The sequence below is a fragment of the Carassius gibelio genome, chromosome B3, assembly GCF_023724105.1.
Source record: "Carassius gibelio isolate Cgi1373 ecotype wild population from Czech Republic chromosome B3, carGib1.2-hapl.c, whole genome shotgun sequence".
NCBI classification, from domain to species: Eukaryota; Metazoa; Chordata; class Actinopteri; order Cypriniformes; family Cyprinidae; genus Carassius; species Carassius gibelio.
In genome coordinates this window covers 8,375,660-8,397,791 of record NC_068398.1, presented here as the reverse complement: position 1 = coordinate 8,397,791, position 22,132 = coordinate 8,375,660, and the positions used below count along the sequence as shown (strand labels likewise).

The 22,132-nt window shown below is 36.5% G+C and overlaps 1 protein-coding gene across 2 annotated transcripts; it reads left to right on the top strand.

The window, feature by feature from the left end:
* The first annotated feature begins 764 nt into the window (after positions 1-764).
* Positions 765-15,790, top strand: tlcd4b (TLC domain containing 4b). Of its 2 annotated transcripts, none has more exons than XM_052551687.1 (7): positions 765-914; positions 4,361-4,513; positions 5,862-5,951; positions 12,081-12,139; positions 12,258-12,352; positions 13,273-13,346; positions 13,443-15,790. In XM_052551687.1, the coding sequence occupies exons 2-7, from the start codon at positions 4,368-4,370 to the stop codon at positions 13,771-13,773; spliced, it is 795 nt and encodes a 264-aa protein (XP_052407647.1). In that variant the 5' UTR covers positions 765-914; positions 4,361-4,367; the 3' UTR covers positions 13,774-15,790. The 2 variants fall into 2 exon arrangements, with proteins under 2 accessions (XP_052407647.1, XP_052407646.1); XM_052551686.1 differs by having other exon boundaries at positions 790-1,107.
* The last annotated feature ends 6,342 nt before the right edge of the window (positions 15,791-22,132 follow it).

Genomic DNA, 22,132 nt, shown 5'->3' with positions numbered 1-22,132 from the left:
AAAGTTTTTTTGACTGCTGGAGGCCTGGTCTATTTTAGTTGAAATATGTGACCAAAAAGAGCCTTTTAAAATGATTTGACTCATAATTGTGTGTGCTGTTACATAAGTCAGATGTGACTGGCTGAAAGAATACTAGTACAATAATCTAATTCTGTCTTGTATTTCTATGTGCATTAAGACCACAGATATTTCATATCTATATTCAGAAGAGTTGCCTGTCAGTGTGGGTTTTTTCAGTGACCAAAAATCTGTTTCCGACCAGTCTTTATATATATATATATAATTGAGGCTAGTTGAGTTAAATAACAAGAACTATTCACTTCCATCATTTGATGGTCATTACATTTCTATACAATCAAATAACAGCAATCACAGCTAAGAGGCAAAAAAAAAAAAAAAAAAAAAAATTAAAGCTATTTCATTAGAAAATGGCTACAGACAGACTGGCTTTTCATTCTGGAAATAATTTCAATCCAAAAAACAACCTAAAGAAACCCCAGCAGTGTTTTCCCAGAGTAGTTTCCTCATGGTCATCATTACATGGTCAATATTGCACAACACATATCAGTGAACTAAAATCTGCTGCTGTCATGCATTTCTCCTAAAGGGGATTCATGCACTGTGGCTCGGTTGAAATAGGTGAGTTTGTTTCCTGAAGAGAACAGATTTGGAGAAATGAAGCATTACATCACTTGCTCTTTCTTTATTCTTTGCATATTATTCAGACATTGTGTTATAATCAGTAAAGTGTCTGAGCAGTGGGAGCGGCTTCTTTAGGGGTGTGTGCTAGGAGGAGCAGTGGGCGGGGCCGAGCTGACGTAACCGAGGAGCCTGTCAAGACGGTGAAGAAAAATGCAGTGTTTGCGGCTGCGAGCTCCGTGGAGCTTAACGAAGTCCTTGCGTGCTTTTTAAAGGTGGGAAATGGCCTCGCGCTAGAAATACAGGTTTATTCGCCGGTAGGCCACAGACGACGCGCGGGTTTGACGACAGCGAGTGGGCTAAGCGCTCGCTAGCCGTCGCCATCCAGCTAACACTGGGTTCGTGGACAGAATAAAGCAGACAACAGGATCTGGACACGTTTACACAGACCTATGAGACTCTAATCAGGTACTGGACACTGTTAATGTCATTCGCAAAGCGTGTGTGTACAGAAGCGTCGCTCCCTGCACCTGTCACGCATGCATTATTTACATGGCCATTGTTTGGGCGAAAGATGAATAGAAAAGTTCAACGCGCAGGAGTTGGTTCGGACACTCATTCAAGTCACTTATAAATGCAGAATTGTCTTGTACACTGCGCATGCTAACCATTTACTTGTGTTAAAGCGACTGCTTTCGCTGCGTGCTCGTTTTGTTATTGTTCGCGAGTTTGAGAATCGGGGACGGTTACGCATTATTATGCAGCGCATTATGACGTAACGCCACCCGGGTATTATGACGCAGCCGCGCTCTCTCTCTTTTAAGTTTCAGAGAATTCGTGAATGAAGAAATTCTAATGTAGAATCGGTAATCGTTGCTTTGTTATTCAGGCCAAACTTGTTCAGCGGAGCAAGCTTCCGCATAATTTTGTATGATAGCTGTTTTTTCTTCTTCTTCTTCTTTGTCACACGTTTCTTGTCATGCAGCTTCTTAAAATAGACTATTGTGCGAAAATGAAATAGCCCACATCACTAATATCTGTGTGATTATAATATAATGAAAATGTTTCTTCTGCTTTTGAAGGAAAGATTTAAATATCTTTAAACTTTTAAATGATTTATAAAACGAACATACATATACATTTTACTGTTTTTATAGTGTATATACTTTAAATAATTCTCTCTCTCTCTCTCTCTCTCTCTCTCTCTCTCTCTCTCTCTCTCTATATATATATATATATATATATATATATATATATGCTCTTTTTTTTCCTTAAAAATAACAGTTAAAATATGTACTATACACGTTTATATACTATGTACGTCTATATTTAAGGGTTTTTTACAAAATAAAAAAGCGCTATTAACAGTTTTTTTTTTTCTTTTTAATGTTTTGAAGTTTTTTTTTTTATATGTGTGGAGACTAGCACAGTGACTCTTTATAGAACAGGATTTTTTTTTTTTTTTTTGATCATGAGCTATTATCATCACATAAGTTGTAATTATGAGAGAGCTTATTTCACAAACAATCTATTTCTTATTATTTTCATCCATTAAAATAAACTTCAGACTTGTTGTGTTGGCAAGTCCTAGGTTTCCAGGTATTTGGGCACATGGGTTTTCTTCCACCGTGTCATGTTCAGGATAATGACTGGCTGACATTTAACCTTTCAGTTATCATAGTGCACACAAGTGTGAAGTGACAAATAGATACACCAATCAAACCACTGGCTTCCTTAAGACACATTGATCAAAGTCAAACTTCAGCTGATCTTCAGACTGAGGTGAAAACATCAAAAGTTTAGGAATGAGTCACATAAATTTTTATGCATTTCTTATGTTGTTATCGAAATATCATTTAGTGTATCATGTTATGGAATTGAAATCCATTTGTGCATTATGCACAAAACGTATTAATTTCCAGTAATGTGACCAGCCATGAAAGTCTGTAATGTGGTGGTCGATTGTTTGTTGTTGAAAGGTTACCTGAGGCACAGTCCCTCTCTTCTGTGTGCTCCATACGTGCCCTCTTCACAGGAGGTCACACGTCACTGGTCAACTTTTGAGTCTGTAAATAGATTTACGATGGAAGTGTTAACTTGGGGCAACGGGAGACTGGTTACTAAGACATTGTGCAGATCTCATCATGATCCAATCTGCTCAGTGCTCTTTTTTTTTAATCAATGTCCTATTGTCAGTACATGGGCAAATGATTTAAACCTTTGTTAGTTTAATCTTGATACAGTACAGCTACATGTTTACTCACATTTTTGGTGGGATTAGTGCACTTGAGCCCATTGTTTGTGTATAAGACCCGATCATGAGGGGTTTCGCAATGGATTCTTCAGCCTCGGAGGTTCAAGTGAATGCGTACCGTTTGCTCCGTGCTTAAGAATTTGAAAAAAACAGCCGGATGTTTGTGCGGAAGAATCCAACGTATTTGGAAAGTCATGCAGTCAATGCTAAAAATAATGCATTACTGTGTGAAGAAAAAAAAAGTGACTTATTTTTGGTTGTTTTAGGTTAAAAGATGATTTATTGATATATGAAATATGTTGAAGGAATTTTTAATGCAGAGACATTGATGCACAGTGTAGTGGTTCTGCAGTGTGTGTTATAGCTTGATACAGTTTGAAAAATAGCAGATGACTCGATGTGACGTTTCACCATGCTGGGGGTCAGGGACCCACTCTGTAATGAGACACACACTTATTACATTCCTCTTTGGTTTTTGGGATTTGGAGACTGCCTTGAGATATACGATGTTTGTGCTTGTTTCTCCCGAATTTCCTCAAATATTCCTGTTTTAATAGTCTTTTTGTATTTATTTTATTTATTTTCACAAATGTGAATAAGCTGTCTACTCTCTCAAAAAATGTTCCTAAGAGCATTTTAATTTCTTCAGCATAAAATACATTTTAGAAGTCTGATTTTAGAAATTGTCATTGTTTTATACAAACAATTCAAAACATTATGTGGTGGTCTCTTAATAATGCAATCACTTCACTTCAGTTGAAAAATTGATTGTAAAATGCATGAAATGTGTTTAACTGTCACAGGATAATTGTCTTATGTTGTAATGCACAGTATTTGAAACTGCACAATTAATTAAACATTTTACCTTTAAAAAAAAGTTGTATTTAAAGGGATTTTAAGCAAATATGAGGTCATCAAAACTTTATTTATAATGATTTTGAAGTTTTTTAGTTTTTTTTTTTTTTTTGGAATACAAAATGTTTTTATTTCTTAATCAGAAATAAGAGAAAAATGGCACATAAGGATAATTGTTTCATAAATCTAGATCAAATTCTGCTATATACCGGCACTGTATGTAAATGTAGATGTGTGTAAATGTTTTAAGCTGTTTGTTCTCTTTTCCTTTTTGGAAATCTGACAGACTTTTTTGGGGCAAACAGAAACAAACGAAATATTCTCAAACCAAGCAGTTATTAAATCTGTCTTTCTCGTTCCTTCTCTCACATTCTCCATCACTATTTCCCCACGGTGTTAATCTTCCTTGAACATTTGAAAACAAAGAGTTCATTCACAGTATTGCACGTTTAATAACTTCGTCACTGTACTTCTTTACTCACGAACAGATTAAAGCATAACACGCAGTCTTTGTGAATGAAGGACGGGTCAGTTGCTCTGCTCTGGACTGGTAAGAGTTTGCAGGGAAGAGCACCAGTGTGACGCTGTGTGTGTTTGTGGTCTCTTGTGCAGGTGAGAGATGGATATGAGAGAGGTGTATGTGGTGGCCGGCAGCTTCGTGGGGTTCCAGCTCTTCTTCTCATGCATCAGTCCAGTTCTGTCTTCCAACTTCACACAGGGTTATGGGAAACTTCCTCCAAACAAACTCAACGACTGGAACTCCAGGTATCAGCCTCGTATAACTCTAATAGAAATGCATGCATGCATGGATGGGTCAGTAGTATAAATAGAAATAGACTGGAAGCTATATATATGGATGGATAAATAATCATCAAACATGCACAGGTATAGACTAAAGCAGGGACAATGAAGTCACATTTTGAGGAAATATGCATGTATAGCCGTGTTGATGAAGATGCTACTGGGTCCATGTGTGAAGCAAAGAGCAATTAGTGCTGGATTCGTGAAAGTTAAAGAAAAGAATGTTCTTAAGTGCTTCTAAATTCTAAGTTACTTTTCTCAATATGTAAGTTTTTTTTTTTTTAAGAATAAAGTTATATTAGATTTATATTATTATAGTATAATCAAATTGCGTTGTTGGATACTATCCTGCACACAAGGTCGAATTCAAAACTTTACACTGCTAAATCTTAAAGGTATATTTGTTAAACTAATAAGCTTTTGTTAAGTAGTAATGCTCCAATGCTTATATTTAAAACAGCCAAGTAAATTAATTAAATATTTTACCTTTAAGGTTGGATTCTAGGCATTTAGACAACTTTAAAGGGATAGTTCACTTAAAGTCGATTTTGTCATAATTTGCCCTCAGGTTTTAATAAACCTGTATGAGTATCTTTCTTGAGTGGAACATCAAAGAAGACGGAATGTTGGTCACCAAATAATCGATGGTAGCCATTGACTTCTATCTATTTTATTTTCACACATTCTTCTAAATATCTTCTTTTGTGCTCAGCAGAAGAAAGAAACTCATACAGGTTTGAAACAATATCAGGGGGAGTAAAAGACGACAGAAATGTCATTTTTGAGTGAATTATCCCTTTAAGAATATTTGTAAGAATACTTTAAAGAAATCTAGGGTTAATTTAAGATTCTTAAGAACTTCAGAAGTACAAAGAAGCTTATGAATATAATTCATAATGTTGTCGTACATGAGTGTAGCCCAGTCTGAGCGAGGTCTAGTGATCTCTGTACTGTACAGTATTGTGAAATGAAGGTGAATGGCAGTATGGTTTAATCACCTTTCCTCTTTGTAATCTTCTGAACCTGGTTAACTTTGACCTTGCAGCACTTAGTTAGGAAGAGATAGGCAGCCTCATGTTATCTATGTGATATTCCTAATGCTGATTTCTTTCAACGATGACTTTTTGTGGCCCTTGGCACTGTTATTAAATTAGTGCTTGTAGGGTTAGGGTTACAGCATGTCAAAATTCAGATTCATGCATTTGAATTGAATCTTTGAACTGAATAGGCAACTGTACAGACCATGAATGAGAGGAAGAATGACAATGAGCACCAGACGTTGATGATCACTGAGCTGTTTTTATGTCCTCAGGCTGGTGTCCACTGTCCATGCGTTAATTGTGGGGCTGTTCTGTCTCTATATCCTCTGGTATGACGATGCCGTCAATGAGGATCCCATCTGGTAAGATACCGATAACTCCGAGTGGATTTTTAACTCTGTGTACTTCTTGGATCTTATTGTAATAATTCATGTTTCACTGTTTACAGCCAAACTCAAACAATGCATCTTTCAGCTATTTTTGAATCCATAAAAGCCTCAAAAGCAGGAATCAAACCTGCAATTAGTTCCATTCAACATGTCAGTGTCAATGTCATGTCCAAGTGAAATGTCCTGAAGTTTTAATTGAAACTTATGTGTCCTCTGTAGTCACCAGTGCACACAACTACCATCTCATTTGTCTTCTTTATTTTTCTTTTCTTCTTTCCCTCTCTTTAATCTTTCCTTTTCTGCCTGCTGCCTGTTTGGTCTGCATCTTTGCGTCCTGAAGGGGAAGAATGGTAATTTGTCTTTAGTGGTTGTCACCTCCTCTTGTCCTCTATAGCTCTGCTCCAAAACCTAGTGAGCTGCCTACCAAAAACAGCATTTTCTGGCCTAATAACAATAATAATAATAATAATACATTTATAAATATTTTTGTATATTATGTATTTTTTTTTATTCACGGTTCTGATTCATATTTAAGTTGCTGTTTTTAAAAGCTCTCCAAAATAAAATGCAGAACCGAGTGCATGTCTCCATATCATCTCTTGATCTTTTGACATTTCCCTCATTTAATAGCCTGCAACACTCCTGCAAGGTAACTTTCCCCTTTCATTTTCTGCAGAGATTTCATGAAATGCTTTAATAAAGAGCCTTGAATCATGCCAAACATCTTTGATTTGAGGTAAAAAGTAAACTGAGAAGATAAAACACAGTTACTTAGGTTTTTTAATGAAGGAATGAAAAACAAAACTGTAATTTTTTATCCCCCTCTGTCCATTTAAGATGTAGACAAGTTTGTTTCTTCATCTGAACAGATGTGGAGAAATCTAGCATTTCATCACTTGCTCTGCAGTCAATGGGTGCCGTCAGAATCAGAGTCCAAACAGCTGATGATAACATCACAATAATCCACAAGTAATCCACACCACTTATGAAGTGAAAGTGCAAAAGTGAAGTGAAAAGCTTTGTGTTTGTGATAAACAGATCCATCATTAAGATGTTTTTACTTCAAACTGTGGCTTCCAGCTAAAATATGAGTTCAAAATCCATAATATGGCTTTCTCGAGTGAAAATATTAACAGCGATAAATAGTTAGATAGTATAGGAAGACCATCTCGATTACATCTCAGAGTAGTTTTGTTTTGAAAGCTTTATAAATAATCATTGGAGAAATAAAAAGTCAGTGTCTCTGTGGGAAAAATGGAATGTGTTTTTAAATTCTTGAATTCTGTTTTTGTTTGTCACATCTGCTCTCATTTTCTCATCACCTCTGTTATCTTTGGTCGCCGGTGTGAGTGACTCAATCAGTGAGGGAACCGTATTTCGGTCTGTTCTCAGTGTCTCTTCCTCTCTGTCAGATCAGAGAGGTTTTAATCTTGCCAACAAGGCGCCTTTTGAACAGGAAACAACAGATTCCAGGACCCCCTCCTCTGTCGTATCATGTGACAGTCCTCCAGACCTCCTCTCTCACTGATCAGCCCCTCTCTCACTCTCCCATAGGCCAATTCGGGCAGTAACGCTGCACCAAAAAAACACAAGGAAAAAAGGGGCCATTCTACAATACAGATGCTTTTTTTAAGCAAGGGTTTTCAATTTTTTTTAAGTCATTTTATTTTTGTTATGCTAGGTTTGATTGTAGATAATATCACGTCTCTGGTCTGATATTGTTTCACGTTCAGTTTGACTCTTCAGTGGGTGTTGTGGGATCATGAGACGGTTTCTCTTTTCATTTTGCTGAACTTGTTGTGGCCCGTCTGAGCAGCCCCGCTATGGGTTGTAAATATCTAGTTTCCACTGTAGGTGAATTGCATTGTGCATCTCAAGCTACACTGATCAATATTAATAAAAGTCAGTCTATAACTAATGCATTTCAGGGCTGATGGTAACAGAGTTGGCAGTTTTACAGTTAAGCCATTACGCTCAAAGCATGGAAATAGTTTACCTAAATGAAAACTACAACTAAAACCATCAAAAACGTTTCTGTTTCTTCAAATAAAATAAATGTAAAGTTAACTCAATATAAGGAAATGTAAACTAAATGGATTTCAGTTAGTCAATCAGTCAACATCTCTACTTATTTTTTTTAATTGAAGTATTAAAATAACAAATTAAAATTAAATAAAAGCTATTTATATGTTAAAAGCTAAATAGATATACATAAAAAAATACGTTCAGATGGACGGACAAGTTAATATAAAAATAAAGATAAGGTAAAAATCATAAATTAAAAGAATAAAATAAAAAACAAATTCAAAATCTTGATATAAACTACAATTATATTTAAATTATATAAAAACAACACTGGCTCAAGGGTATGATGCTTCAAGGTGAATTTTAGAAAACCAATTTAGTGCTAATTTTTCTACAGATCAGTTGTTTACTGTTAAAAAAAAAATTTGGCAAGAGATTTCCTTCTGGAAAACTTACCGAAATATCAGATGAAGTGATAAAGATATGTTTGTGTCCTTCCAGTGTTCATTTGCTGAAAGGAGGATTATGTCGGCTGCGGTTTTTGAAATATGAAATAATACATTATTTTAATAAGGGCAAGTTATGATGGAAACTGGGTTGATGTGTAACCTGCGGGTACAATAACATGCCTTTAAGATGACATCATGTCAAACCTAGAATTCGGCTCTTCGTTTTGAACCAGGAAATATATTTTTAGAGGATTCTGAAGAATTCCAAATAAAGAAAAAGTATGATGTAGGATGAGAGAAATAATGAGGAGTCTTCACTTGTTCACTTAAAGGGATCGTTCACTCAAAAATGAAAATGTGATGTTTATCTGCTTACCCCCAGGGCATCCAAGATGTAGGCGACTTTGTTTCTTTAGAAGAACACACATCAAGATTTTTAACTCAAACCGTTGAAGTACTGTATATCAGTCTCATAATGTAAGTGGATGGAAATCATGGTTAAAACGGATAATAAAACAAAAGAAACAAAAAACATACACAAACGAAACCATATTAAACCCTGCGGCTCGTGACGATACATTGATGTATAAAGACAGAAAAACTCTGTTTCAAGAAACTGAACGGTATTTATATAGGTTCACACAATGTCTGAACTGTCCTGTGCGTGTTCTCAGCCGCAGTCGTGTGAGGCATCTTCTTCTTCTTCTTGCTTTATGGTGGATCGCAGACTTATAAGTGCATTACCTCCACCTATGTCTCAAGCGGACCATAGACACTCCTAATTGAGATTGTAGATGGTGTCAATGGTTCACTTGAGAGATAGGTGCACTTAAGTCTGCAATCTGCCATAAAGCAAGAAGAAGACGCTTCACACGTCTGCTGCTGTGAAGCGCGTTCACAAGAGTTCTGACAGTTCAGACATTGTGTGAATCAGAGGTAAAAAAAAAAAAAACTATATAAATACTGTTCATTTTCTTGTGCAGACCGATCTTTTTTTCTTCTTCTTCTTTTACACATCAGTGTATCGTCACAAACCACAGGGTTTAATTTGGTTTTGTTTGTGTATGTTGTATTATTATTTGTCTGTTTTGCCATGATTCCCATCCACTTACATAGACTCCATAAAATATCAGTGTTTTACTGAAGAAACAAAGTCACCTACATCTTGGATGCCTTGGGGTTAAACAGATAAACATCACATTTTCAATATTGAGTGAACTATCCCTTTAAATGATTTAATGTTTTTTTTTTTTTTTTTTTTTGTCTGTCTTCTCTCCTGTGTTTCCTATTATATTAGCATATACATTTTTTTTACAGTCATTAGTTATAGCAGTTATTGTAATTATTGTGTTTGCTAAATGCTCAATCAAAATGATGACAATTACTCTGTTTTTAAAACAAGTTTGATCAGAGCCTTTCAAACTCTCCAGCCGATCTCTTTGTTTTTCATGGTAATACTGTACACTGTCACCCATCTTTACACTACAATGGCTTTCATAAAACTCGTCTGTTCTGTAAGTCTGGCCTGTCAGGGCAGTTGTCTGAATCTGTTCTCTCAAGCTGACCTGCTTGTCAACATAGTATGAGGTCAAAGGTGAAGAAACATGCTTATGTGTGTCCATTTGAAGGCTAATACTGCATCTATTGGTCTCAATAAACTGTGGCCTTCAAAAAAACAATTTCCTAAACCAGTGAGTTCTCTGTATTCAGTTAAAAATAAAATGACCTGATAAGTAGATTGAAGGTTGATGTCATAATGACATGTTTCACAATCAAACCATAATGAAAGTCCATGAAAGAAGTAGATTAGATAGGGCATATTTCAATTATTTTGGGGCGATTTTAATTCTAATTTTTAAAGTAATGATTCAGGTATTATATATATTTTTCCTGTCAAGGTTATGTATTCGAGACTACAGCAGCGTTATTGTAGTATCATTGATATAATATTATTATTTCAGTTTTTATTTTGAACTTTTTTTAACGTTTATATTATTTTTTAAGTTAGTTTTTTTTTTTTTTTGCTGTATGGGTTTAGTTTTAATAATTTATCATAGTCCTAATCTACAGTACTTTTTTATTAATTAATTATTGCGTTTCATTTTATTGGTGTTGGTCAATGTCTATTGGCCCATTAATAATTCAGAGTCTTGTCAGGTGTGAAGTCATGCATTATTGCTGGATGAGCAGTGAGAGTCGAGTGTTTGTCAGAGGGGTCAGAGGTCAGTGAAGGTGACAGTGGAGTCACACTGAGGGTAACTGAGCTTCCTGTGTACGAGAGGCTGCTAGCGCTCGTGTTTCACACACACTCCTCTGGCACTGGACATCTGCGACCACTGTTTGTGTATCAGTTCCCGGATCGCTTTACAGGGTCACAGAGAGACACCGATCTCAGGGACACACGGACGGTTGCGCTAGCTTGAGATATTCATCTTCCATACGGCGAGTGCACGTGTTTGTTTAGTCATTTCATCTCTTCTGTAACTCTCAAGTGACACCGTCGACTGCACTTGAATTTATTTTCATGAAAACAAACAGCTTAAACCAGCATATGCTGTGGTGCTTGATGCTTGAAGCCTCCACTGAGTTTATATCTCGCAATTCTGAGTTTATATTTCGCAATTTTCGAAGAATTGCAAGTGAGATTTCAGAGTTGTGAGGGAAAAAATTCACAGTTGCCTTTTTTATTTATTTTACTGTGTGGCATGCTAAGGTCATCATGACAGCCTGTCAAAATAAAAGTTCAGTTTAACTGGAAGAAAGGATGACCGAAATATATTACTGTTGTACAGTAGAATGTACTTAATGATATTATTACAGTTTAATAAAACACAATTTAAGGAATATCTCACAATATCAAAAAACAAAATACATTTTTTTTTTCATTTAAACAGTAAACTTCTATTGTTTTGCTGAAACTAAAATACATTTAATTTGATTTTATTAATATTAATATTTTAAAAAGTTTTATGAATTTATTACCATTTTGATGATAAATTTACCATACATTAAATCATAAAACACAGAATCCAGAAAAAAATAATCCTTTTTGGTTGTTAAATTCAACCATTACAAATCAATAATAATAATAATTACACAACATATAACTTGGAAAAAAAAATCAAATAGAATTTAGTATTTTTCAAATGTATGAACTGATCTGAAATCAGACGGTTCAAAAGATCTCACAAAATACTCTACCAGCAATCACTACCAGTCTGATGACAGTTTGTTTTATATAATAAACATTTTTAAAGTATATTTGTAATTAACTAGATGTGTAGCTATTGCTTACAAGATAAGATTACATGCAAACGCTGTAGATTACACTCAGTCCTTACATCGCTGCATGTTCAGCCAGCTGAATTGAATGCAATATTATTTGACTGGACTATGACAGTGGTGTGATGTTAGTTGTGGTAGAGTAATAAATGCTCTCCCTCATGCTTTGGGTGTCCATCTGCAGATTACCTGGGTGCTGACGCTTTTACAGATCACACCCTTCAGAGACCAGCAGTTCGTGTTCATCTTGTTAAGGCCAAACATTAGCATTGCTGACTGAATGCATTTCTTAATACTGTTAGTTTTGCCTTTTGTTGAGCTGTATCCTTTTTTTGTTTTTCCTCAGGGGTGATCCTAACATGGTAAAGCTCAATGTGGCCATCACCTGTGGATACCTGTTCTATGGTATGAATCATTGTTTTGTTATGGAAGTTCGAGCACAGATTACACACACAGATCTTTTCAGGTTTGTCTGCATTTTTTACTCTCTTGTTTTCTCTTCTGTCATCCCTTCTTCTCTCAGACCTGGTGCTTCTGGCTTGTAACTGGAGTACCATGGGTGACATGTTTTTTGTCTGTCACCACTTGGCGGCGCTGTACGCTTATGGATTTGTGCTGGTAAGTGCCTGGAAATACAAAGGCCTTTGACGTTATGGATATTTACCATAAATTAGGAAAAAAAAAAAAAAAATGTTTGATGAAAAGAATCAAATAAAAGTGTGAATGGAAGGTTCTGAGAAGGTGGCATGCATACATTATAGAAAAGATTCTGTAAGTGTCCAACGTGTCATTTTCAACAATTCTTTTTTCTTTTTTTCTTTTTTTTTACATTTAGAATTTTGTAATTTTGAATATTGTCTTTCAATATCACTTTGATTGCCTATTTTCTTATTTATTTATTTGGTAAGTTCATTACAGTATTTCAGTATTATTGAAATATTATTATAGTGCTATTTTTAATCCGTTTTTGTATTTATAGTTCTAGTAATTTTATTCTTTTTTTTGTAATTTAAGTTGTTAATATATTATATATTTTAGTTGAAGAGTTGTAGGGCTGTCAAATCGATTAATCATGATTGACAGATAGAAGTTTGTGTTAACATGATATGTAGAATTTATTTATATATATATATATATATATATATATATATATATATATATATATATATATATATATATAATATAACATGTGTATTTATAATTATCAGTTGCAGTGCTAAATATTTTTTCAAATATTAATACTAACGTTTCACTCCTAACATTTGAATAATATTAATGATATTCATTTTATAGTAGCAATAATGATACTTCTTTTAATAGTAAAATATTGTATTTTAAAATATTATTCTAAAATGCTTTAAATAAGACTCCTTTTTTCTTTTTCTTTTTTTTTTCATTACTGTCTTTCAGGATGGTTTTCATGTGAAATATAAAATAAATTACAATTCAGAAAGTGAAAATATGTTCCTCATAGGAGAGGTATTCGATCAATTGTGTATATGATCTACATTTGTACGTTTCTTTTTTTTTTTTCACAGACACGTGGAGTGCTTCCTTATTTTGCAAACTTCCGACTGATTTCAGAATTGTCAACACCATTTGTGAATCAGAGGTGAGATTTGTTTACTCCTCTGAAGAGATCTGGTTCAGATCCATTACCCTTCCAAACACTAAACGTCTCATCTGACCTCTGTTTCTCTCTCCGCAGGTGGTTTTTCGAAGCGCTAGCCTTCCCTCGTACTCACCCGCTGGTGGTCTCCAACGGCGTCGCGATGACGGTTGTGTTCTTCCTGGTGCGGATCGCCGTGATGCCGCCCTACTGGGCGAGAGTGTTTGGCACCTTCGGTACGCCAGCGTTCGAAAGGCTCGGTCTGGCAGCTCAGGTGGCCTGGATCCTATCCTGCATTTGTTTGGATATCCTCAACACAATCTGGATGTACAAAATCGCCCGCGGCTGCTTTAAGGTCATCACCGGCAAGCTAAGAGGACGCAAAGTGGACTCCAAAAAGACCAGTTATACCAACAACCACACAGACTGAGAATCATCCGCGACTACGACCCATTAGACGTATTCTCTTCCCAGATCTAGCACATATAGCGCTCTGGATGGACGTGCTCTCGAAACAGAGGTTGGGAGGAGAGAGTATCATCATCCCAGTGTGCTTTTAACCTACATAAACTCTGATTTCACCTGCACTGGTGGAAGTCAAGCAGATAAACTAACCTGTTACGCCTCAAGTACAACCAAAGTGCCTCCAAGCACAAGGAGAAGCAAAAGAACATGAGCTTATGACCACAAAAAGTCTATCAGATCTCCATCGCAAAGCCTTAGCCAGTCAGTACCCGTCCATGTCTTTCTGGAGATCAACCTGTGATATTTACACTGATGTGCCTCAGAGGTCTCCAGCATCCACTACTCGGTTGGATGTGCTCATCAGCTTCATTCAGTTTGACGCCATAGCCAGTCTGACCGGTTGCAAACCTCAGATCTACCTCTCTCTCTCTCTCTCCCCGTGTCAAGCACAAGTGCAGAACCGGCTCATCTCAATACGAACACCGCGTGGACTCCAGGAACATGAAGAGCACCTAGAAAATACAGTCCACAAGAATCAAACGCTTTGCTCTTATAGTTCATGCTTGCAGAACTCATCTTATGTTGCACGTCGGTCACTCTTTTGCATTTTCCATGTGGAAATGGAGTGGTTTCTAAAGCCTTGGAGAGTCTCACTTCGCAAATATCTGTGTGTTTACTTCATCTCTGATCATGTGAGGTCACATTTGCATTAGATTCGAGGAAACTGCAGTGCTTTATCCGTTTCTCAGGTTCTTGCCATTTCTAGATCCCTCCATTTTCTCCGACATGTTGCATTACTTAACAGTTTCCTCACCAAGCAGATTGTTTCACTGTTCAAAACTCACGGCTTGATGGAAACTGATGCAATTTCACATCTTAGTCCCGTTTTTCCTGGTTCTGTTGTTTTCTTCCTGCTCAATTCATTGTTTTTTTTGTTTTTTGTTTTTTCAGCTTGTTGGTCACCAGAGCTTCCAGCCTGATGTTTAGGCTTTTGTCACGATGCATGAATGCTGTTGTGATTCTCTTGAATGTGAGTTCATGTGAGCTGGGCATGTCGACCCATGCTGCGTTACACTGTGGCATTACGATGCAGTATATATGTGCGTAAAATCATATGCAGTTCTTGTTCCTGCCAAGTATTTAACAAGAGTAAATCCCTCTGTATTCAGAGCTAGCATTTCTCTTCAGGTACACTTTCAAAATGAATGTTGTTTTGCATGAGAATGGGAGAGGATTGTGGGAAATGTAGTATTTTGCCTTGTATCCGTAATTCGAAAATAACCAAATCATCCTCCAGGCCTTGAATATGTGAAGCTGTGACAATAGAAATATATTCGGGAGACGTTTTGGAGAAGGAAGAGGCCATTTGGTCATCTAATTATATGTACTTCTGAAATGAGCTGTAATCTTCATGTTTATGGAAATGCGAAGGAGTTTCGTCCTTATGGTATGACATCAGCACAACCATTGCACAATCGAAATGCCTTAGTGGCATTGATATTGTAATAATTGTAATTTTATAAGGGCTGGTGAAAAATTAAGAGGACTGCACAAACTGATTGGCAATACTCAAAATAATACATTTAGTAATAATAGATTTACATGAATAATACATAGGATTTTCCTGGTATTCAGTGGGATCATTAACTGTGTCCAGTTTGGTGTCCAGCCCAATGCCAGTATTGAAACTCTATGTATGTGTATTCATTTCAGTCTAGAATTAGAAGTCGCTTGATTATAAGAATACTAAAATTAGCGCAGAACTGTTGGATGATTGTTCAGTTTTAGCTTTTCTTATTTTTTCTTTCTTTTAACACATTACTGTTGTGAATCCAATCATCTCTGGAAATTTTAATGTGAAAATCGGCCCCTTAGAGCCCCTGTCTATACACTTTGAAACATGTATGACCACTAATAATATAGTCAGAGTAGCAGTCAAAACATGAGAAATGACAGATTAATAAATTTGAGATGATGAAAAACTGTCCTGACTTGTTTTCTTTTAATTTGTTTGGTTATTTTGCATTTAATGTGCACTTAATTTTCAATTTATACTACTGTTTAAGGGGGTTTTGAATACTTTTTATTTTTATTTTTTTTTAATCTACAAAAATATGAAGTAGCACAAAGGTTTTCAACATTAATAATAACTATACATGTTTCTTGAGCAGCAAATCGGCATATAAGGATGATTTCTGAAGGATCATGTGACACTGAAGACTGGAGGAATGATGCTGAATGCAAACCTTAGAATAATCATGTTCTTATCAATGTACTACTTCAGGTTTTAAGTGTTTTTATGATGGATGGATGGATGGATGGATTAGTAAACACAATTTTTTAACAATAATTCAAGTCTCTTTTTACACATTTATATAAATAGTAGACTGGTTTCATGAATGAAATTCTTTCGCTTCAGTGGGTCAAATTATTCATCCTCACACTTTCACTTTACCCATTTTGCACACTTTTTAGAAACATTTTATCATGACATGTTTTGATGCGTTCATAAATCCACTGGAAGTTTGTTTAATGTCTGTTTAAGTAGATGTTTGACTTTTGATGTCAATATTTTAAACATTTAGCTTGCTGTTTGTACATTCAGAGCACTTTCCTGTTGGCAGAACCATTGGCGAATGGCAGTAGTTTGCCAACTCTTCATGCATACTGAAGATTTATGTTCGTTCAGTGGCAGCCGAACATCCTCATGTTTAAGAAGTATTGGAAAGTGAATATCCATTTATCTACCTTCAGTTCTACCTGTAGAAAATGACATCAGGTAGTTCTGCTTTAGCTCAGAGCTTACGTAATAGACCGGACCGAATAAAGTGGAGGTAAAGAAAGCCAAAGAGGCTGACAGAGAATATTAAAGCTAGAGAATGAGTGTAGTGTGGCTCTGATTGAATCCAGCTCTACTGCATGTACTCATGGTCAATGGGTTGGGTCAGAGCGACTGTGTGTGTGTGTGTGTGTGGATAACTTTTACCAAACATGGTCACACAGTGCATCTGAGGCTTACTGAAATCTCCCCTGGTACCCTCACACACACACACACATACACACATACACACTACATATCATACATCTGCAGTACTGCTGTCTGTGACATCTCGTATGCCTCACACCGAGCTCAAGCATGTACTTCTCACTTTGCTATTACCTGCCAGGAATGGTTTTCATGACTTGTTTTCACATTGTGTACAGTATACATTTACTGTATATGCAAAGAAAACTAAAATACTTCAAATTTCAAATGTCTATTCTTATATTAAATCCAACGCATGGCACAGATTATGTTCATACACCATTTATAAAGAAAGTTAACTGTGCTCAGATATTCATCTTGAAGTTGTTCCCAAAAGTAGATTTGCATTCCAGACGCTCTAAGATCTTTATATAATTAAATTTATGAGGCATTAAAGTTGTTTGAAGGTCTTATTGTATTTTCTTATCGGTGTTGTACAGAACATCAAGCTGATTTACGATGGCATTTGCTTGTTTACAATAGTTGTCGGTACATTTTGGTTGGTGGGCTCAGGATACGGATGACTACTGTGTTCAGAAAACCTGCCCAGGGCTGTTAGATCTCCTACCGAATTCCTCTAAGCTTTGTAGGTCAAATGAGCCATCGACCATAAATAGGCAGACAGACCTATCCTAGAAAGGAGCGAGGGAAGCAGGGAGGGCAGGGAAATTTCTGGAACTGGCGCTTTCAGAAGCTGCAGTAACTTTACTGATTTTTTCACAGTTTCTCCATCCTTCTAGACTTTCCTCTGGCTCACGTCAGTCCATAAACAAACACATATACAACCATTTCTGCGTCTGATGCTGATGAGTGGCAAATGCTCATTCACATAAAACTGCAGCTGTTTGTCTTTTTACAATCAGTATTGTCAGCTGTTCCTTTTTCCTTCTGGAGTAACTGTTTTTTACCACGTGGGTTAGAGTTTTTTCAAAATTTCTAAGCAAAGATTACAGAATTACTCTAGAAAGTGCCTGACAACACCTTAGTAACCACAGAACACTTCAGAAATTCCTCTAGCAACTGCTTAGCAACACCTTAGCAACCACCAGAACACTTCAGAAATTCCTTTAGCAACTGCCTAGCAACACCTTAGTAACCACAGAACACTTCAGAAATTCCTCTAGCAACTGCTTAGCAACACCTTAGCAACCACCAGAACACTTCAGAAATTCCTCTAGCAACTGCCTAGCAACACCTTAGTAACCACAGAACACTTCAGAAATTCCTCTAGCAACTGCCTAGCAACACCTTAGTAACCACAGAACACTTCAGAAATTCCTCTAACAACTGCCCAGCAACACCTTAGTAACCACAGAACACTTCAGAAAGTCCTCTAGCAACTGCCTAGCAACACCTTAGCAACCACCAGAACACTTCAGAATTCCTCTAGCAACTGCCTAGCAACACCTTAGCAACCACCAGAACACTTCAGAAATTTCTCTAGCAACTGCCTAGCAACACCTTAGTAACCACAGAACACTTCAGAAATTCCTCTAACAACTGCCCAGCAACACCTTAGTAACCACAGAACACTTCAGAAATTCCTCTAGCAACTGCCTAGCAACACCTTATCAACCACCAGAACACTTCAGAAATTCCTCTAGCAACTGCCTAGCAACACCTTAGTAATCACAAAACACTTCAGAAATTCCTCTAGCAACTGCCTAGCAACACCTTAGCAACCACTAGAACACTTCAGAAAATCCTCTAGCAACTGCACAGCAACACCTTAGCAACCACAGAACACTTCAGAAATTCCTCTAGCAACTGCCTACTAACACCTTAGCAACCACAGAACACTTCAGAAATTCCTCTAACAACTGCCTAGCAACACCTTGGTAACCACAGAACACTTCATAAATTCCTCTAGCAACTGCCTAGCAACACCTTGGTAACCACAGAACACTTCATAAATTCCTCTAGCAACTGACAAGCAACACCTTAGCAACTACCTGAACACATTAGAATCACTCTGGCAACTGCCCAGCAACACCTTAGCAACCACCAGAACACGTTAGATACCCTCTGGCAACTGCCCAGCAACACCTTAGCAACCATCAGAACACCTTCGCAAACCTCCAGCAACTCCAAAGCAACTATGCAGAACAAGTTAGTAACTGGCTAGAAATGCCTTAGAAACCACCAGAACACTTTAGCAACCCCCTACTAGGAGCCAGGAAATATATGCAAGCCATGTAAATATAGCCCAATTTCTTTGGAAACCTGATGACTTAGCAAAGCGTTTAGCAATGTTTCAGTAAACACCAGAACATCTTAGCAACTCTTTCGCAAGAACTTTTTTGTTTGTGTGTTTTATTTGCTTACCTTTGCTAAATTTGTTTGACACAGCAGTGACCAATTAACACCTTACACTGACATCTTCATTGGGTAATATATTATGGATGAAGGGTGACAAAAACAACCCGTTAACACAGAACAGATATCCAGAGCATCTAAAAAGGGATATGACACCAGCATTACAGAATCATGTATTCAGATATATAGCTATGGAAGTGTTTTGGACTCATCTATCGTGTGCTTGGTGAAATCCAGCTGAATGTGAAGTCCTCTCATGAGGTTGTGAATGTCAGAGTTGTGCAGCATGAGCACCTCTTTGTCTTGACCCTCATAGCAGGGTGATAGTCTGCTTCAGTCATGACCAAATAAAGCGTCCAAATTCCTCCCCTGCTCTTTTTCAACCCCTAGAATGTTTACAAGAGCATTGGATCAGGCCGTGCTCCAACTGACTCCCTGACTGGGACTCGGCTACTGTATGTGAGCATCACAGAGCCGCTTTTAGAGATGTGTTACACTCTAAAACCATGATGATCGACAGAGAGACAAATGACATCATCCATTCATTCTCCAGAATGTCCCTTTGTGGAAACATAGTTTTTGAGGATCTACAGATGTGGAAAAAATAGTTTTGATATGTTTCAATAATGACATAAATCAAACATAATGAGATCATCAATACATCAGGCATGGGACTTGACAAAAATATTTTATTTTTCTTATAAATTTTGTATTTTGTAAAATGTGTCTTTAACTCTATTTCTATTAACATTTATGATGGATGGATGAATGGATAGATGAAATTGATGGATTTTATTATGGATGGATGGATGGACTTTATTATAGATGGATGGATGAGGAATGGATTTTATTATAGATAGATGGACTTTATTATAGATGGATGGATGGATGAGGAATGAATGGATGGATGGACTTTATTATAGATGGATGGATGGATGGATGAGGAATGGATGGATGGATTTTTATTACGGATGGATGGATGGATTTTTATTAAGGATGGATGGATGGATGGATGGATTTTTATTAAGGATGGATGGATGGATGGATTGATTTTATTATGGATGGATGGATAGATGAAATTGATGGATTTTATTATGGATGGATGGATGGACTTTGTTATAGATGGATGGATGAGGAATGGATTTTACTATAGATAGATGGACTTTATTACAGATGGATGGATGGATGAGGAATGAATGGATAGATGGACTTTATTATAGATGGATGGATGGATGAGGAATGGATGGATGGATGGACTTTATTATAGATGGATGGATAGATGGATGAGGAATGCATGCACTTTATAATAGATGGATCGATTGATAGATGATGGATGGATGGACTTTATTATACATTAATGGATTATGGATGGACTTTATTATGGATATATAGATGAGGAATTGATGGATTTTATTATAGATGGATGGATGGATGGACTTTATTATAGCTGGATGGATGATGGATGGACTATTATAGATGGATGATAGATGGAGGAGGAATGGATACACTTATTATAGATATGGCTTTTGGATGGATGGATGGATGGACTTTTATAGTTGGATGAACTGATTTTATTTATTTATTTAATTAGTTTGTCAGGGATAATGTACAAAATGCATTAATCCTATGAAAAGATGTTTTGTACCAGAGTTATGTTTTGTCCCAGGCAGGTGCACACAATATTAAAACATAAAATTACAAATAACTGTGAGCAGCACTAACAAATACATGCAATATTAGTTAAACAATGACCATTTAAAACTAATCAGATGTTTAAATGAAAAGCTAATCATAAAACCATCGCAGCCTAAAATATATACAACATAGTCAAAAACATTTACTTCAATATTACATTTGTAAACTTTAAGTGTGCTGATGCTGACACAGCTGGTTATCGAGGATGTATTTCAGACCACTTTAGACTGTCTGGGAGCTGATTCCATTGTTTAATGGTTTTAAATGAGAAGGCTGTCTGTGCAAAGGCAGAGGATCTCTTCGGGACAGCACAATTTCTGTGAGCAGTGGAGCGGGATGTTCGGTTCGTTTTCGATTTTTTTCACTGATGGTGGAACAATATTATTAACAATTTTGAAAATGGTTCTTAAATGTGTTTATCAAATTAAGAAGTCAAAACTTAATATTTTATGTTTACTGAGAATATTGCAGTGATGATAGCGGATTGATGGATTGATGATGGATTGATTGATGATGGATTGATGGATGGATTTTATTATGGATGGATAGACTGATGGATGACGGATGGATGGATGGATGGATTTTATTATAGATAAATGGATGGATGGATGGATGGACAGATGTATTTTCTTATTTCTGTATTTATTTATTTGCGTCTAATAAAACAATGATTATGACATGATCATTGTGTCCTTTATTATAATCTATATTTTAATCAGTGTAATTCAACTTCCCACTGATCTTTCATTTCGGCACTTTCACTTATCTTATTTATCTTTATCTTATCTTAATTAGCCATATTTCTCACCGTTTGCAGGAGTTTGTGAGTCTGCGGTCAGAAGAGCTGTGGATTACAGTGCTGGATAAAGAGCCCCTGTGTAAATGTTAGCACAATCATTCAGACCCTGTCCTTTCATATCAGCACTTTCATAACCACTGCTTTATGTGACATTTTTACTGTGGTTTGTTATGAAGCATTTTAGATCCAAGGCTGTGCTTCAATCGTTTTGATTGAGAGTATCTGTCAAATATTCCCTCTCATGGATGCACTATTACAAGTACATCCAAACTAACCTATGAAACCCAACAACTGTGAATGAGTGTGTGATCAAATAACATTAGTGTTGAAAAATCACTTATTTAATTGGAATCATGACATCATTCTGTCTAAGTTTCGTTCCTATGTGCGATCTCATGGTGACCTCATAGTCCTGCTGAAGGATCGGGAGGTTTTAGCAGCGGATGTCTCTGACTGGACGACACACTCCGGGCCCCACATTCCTACAGC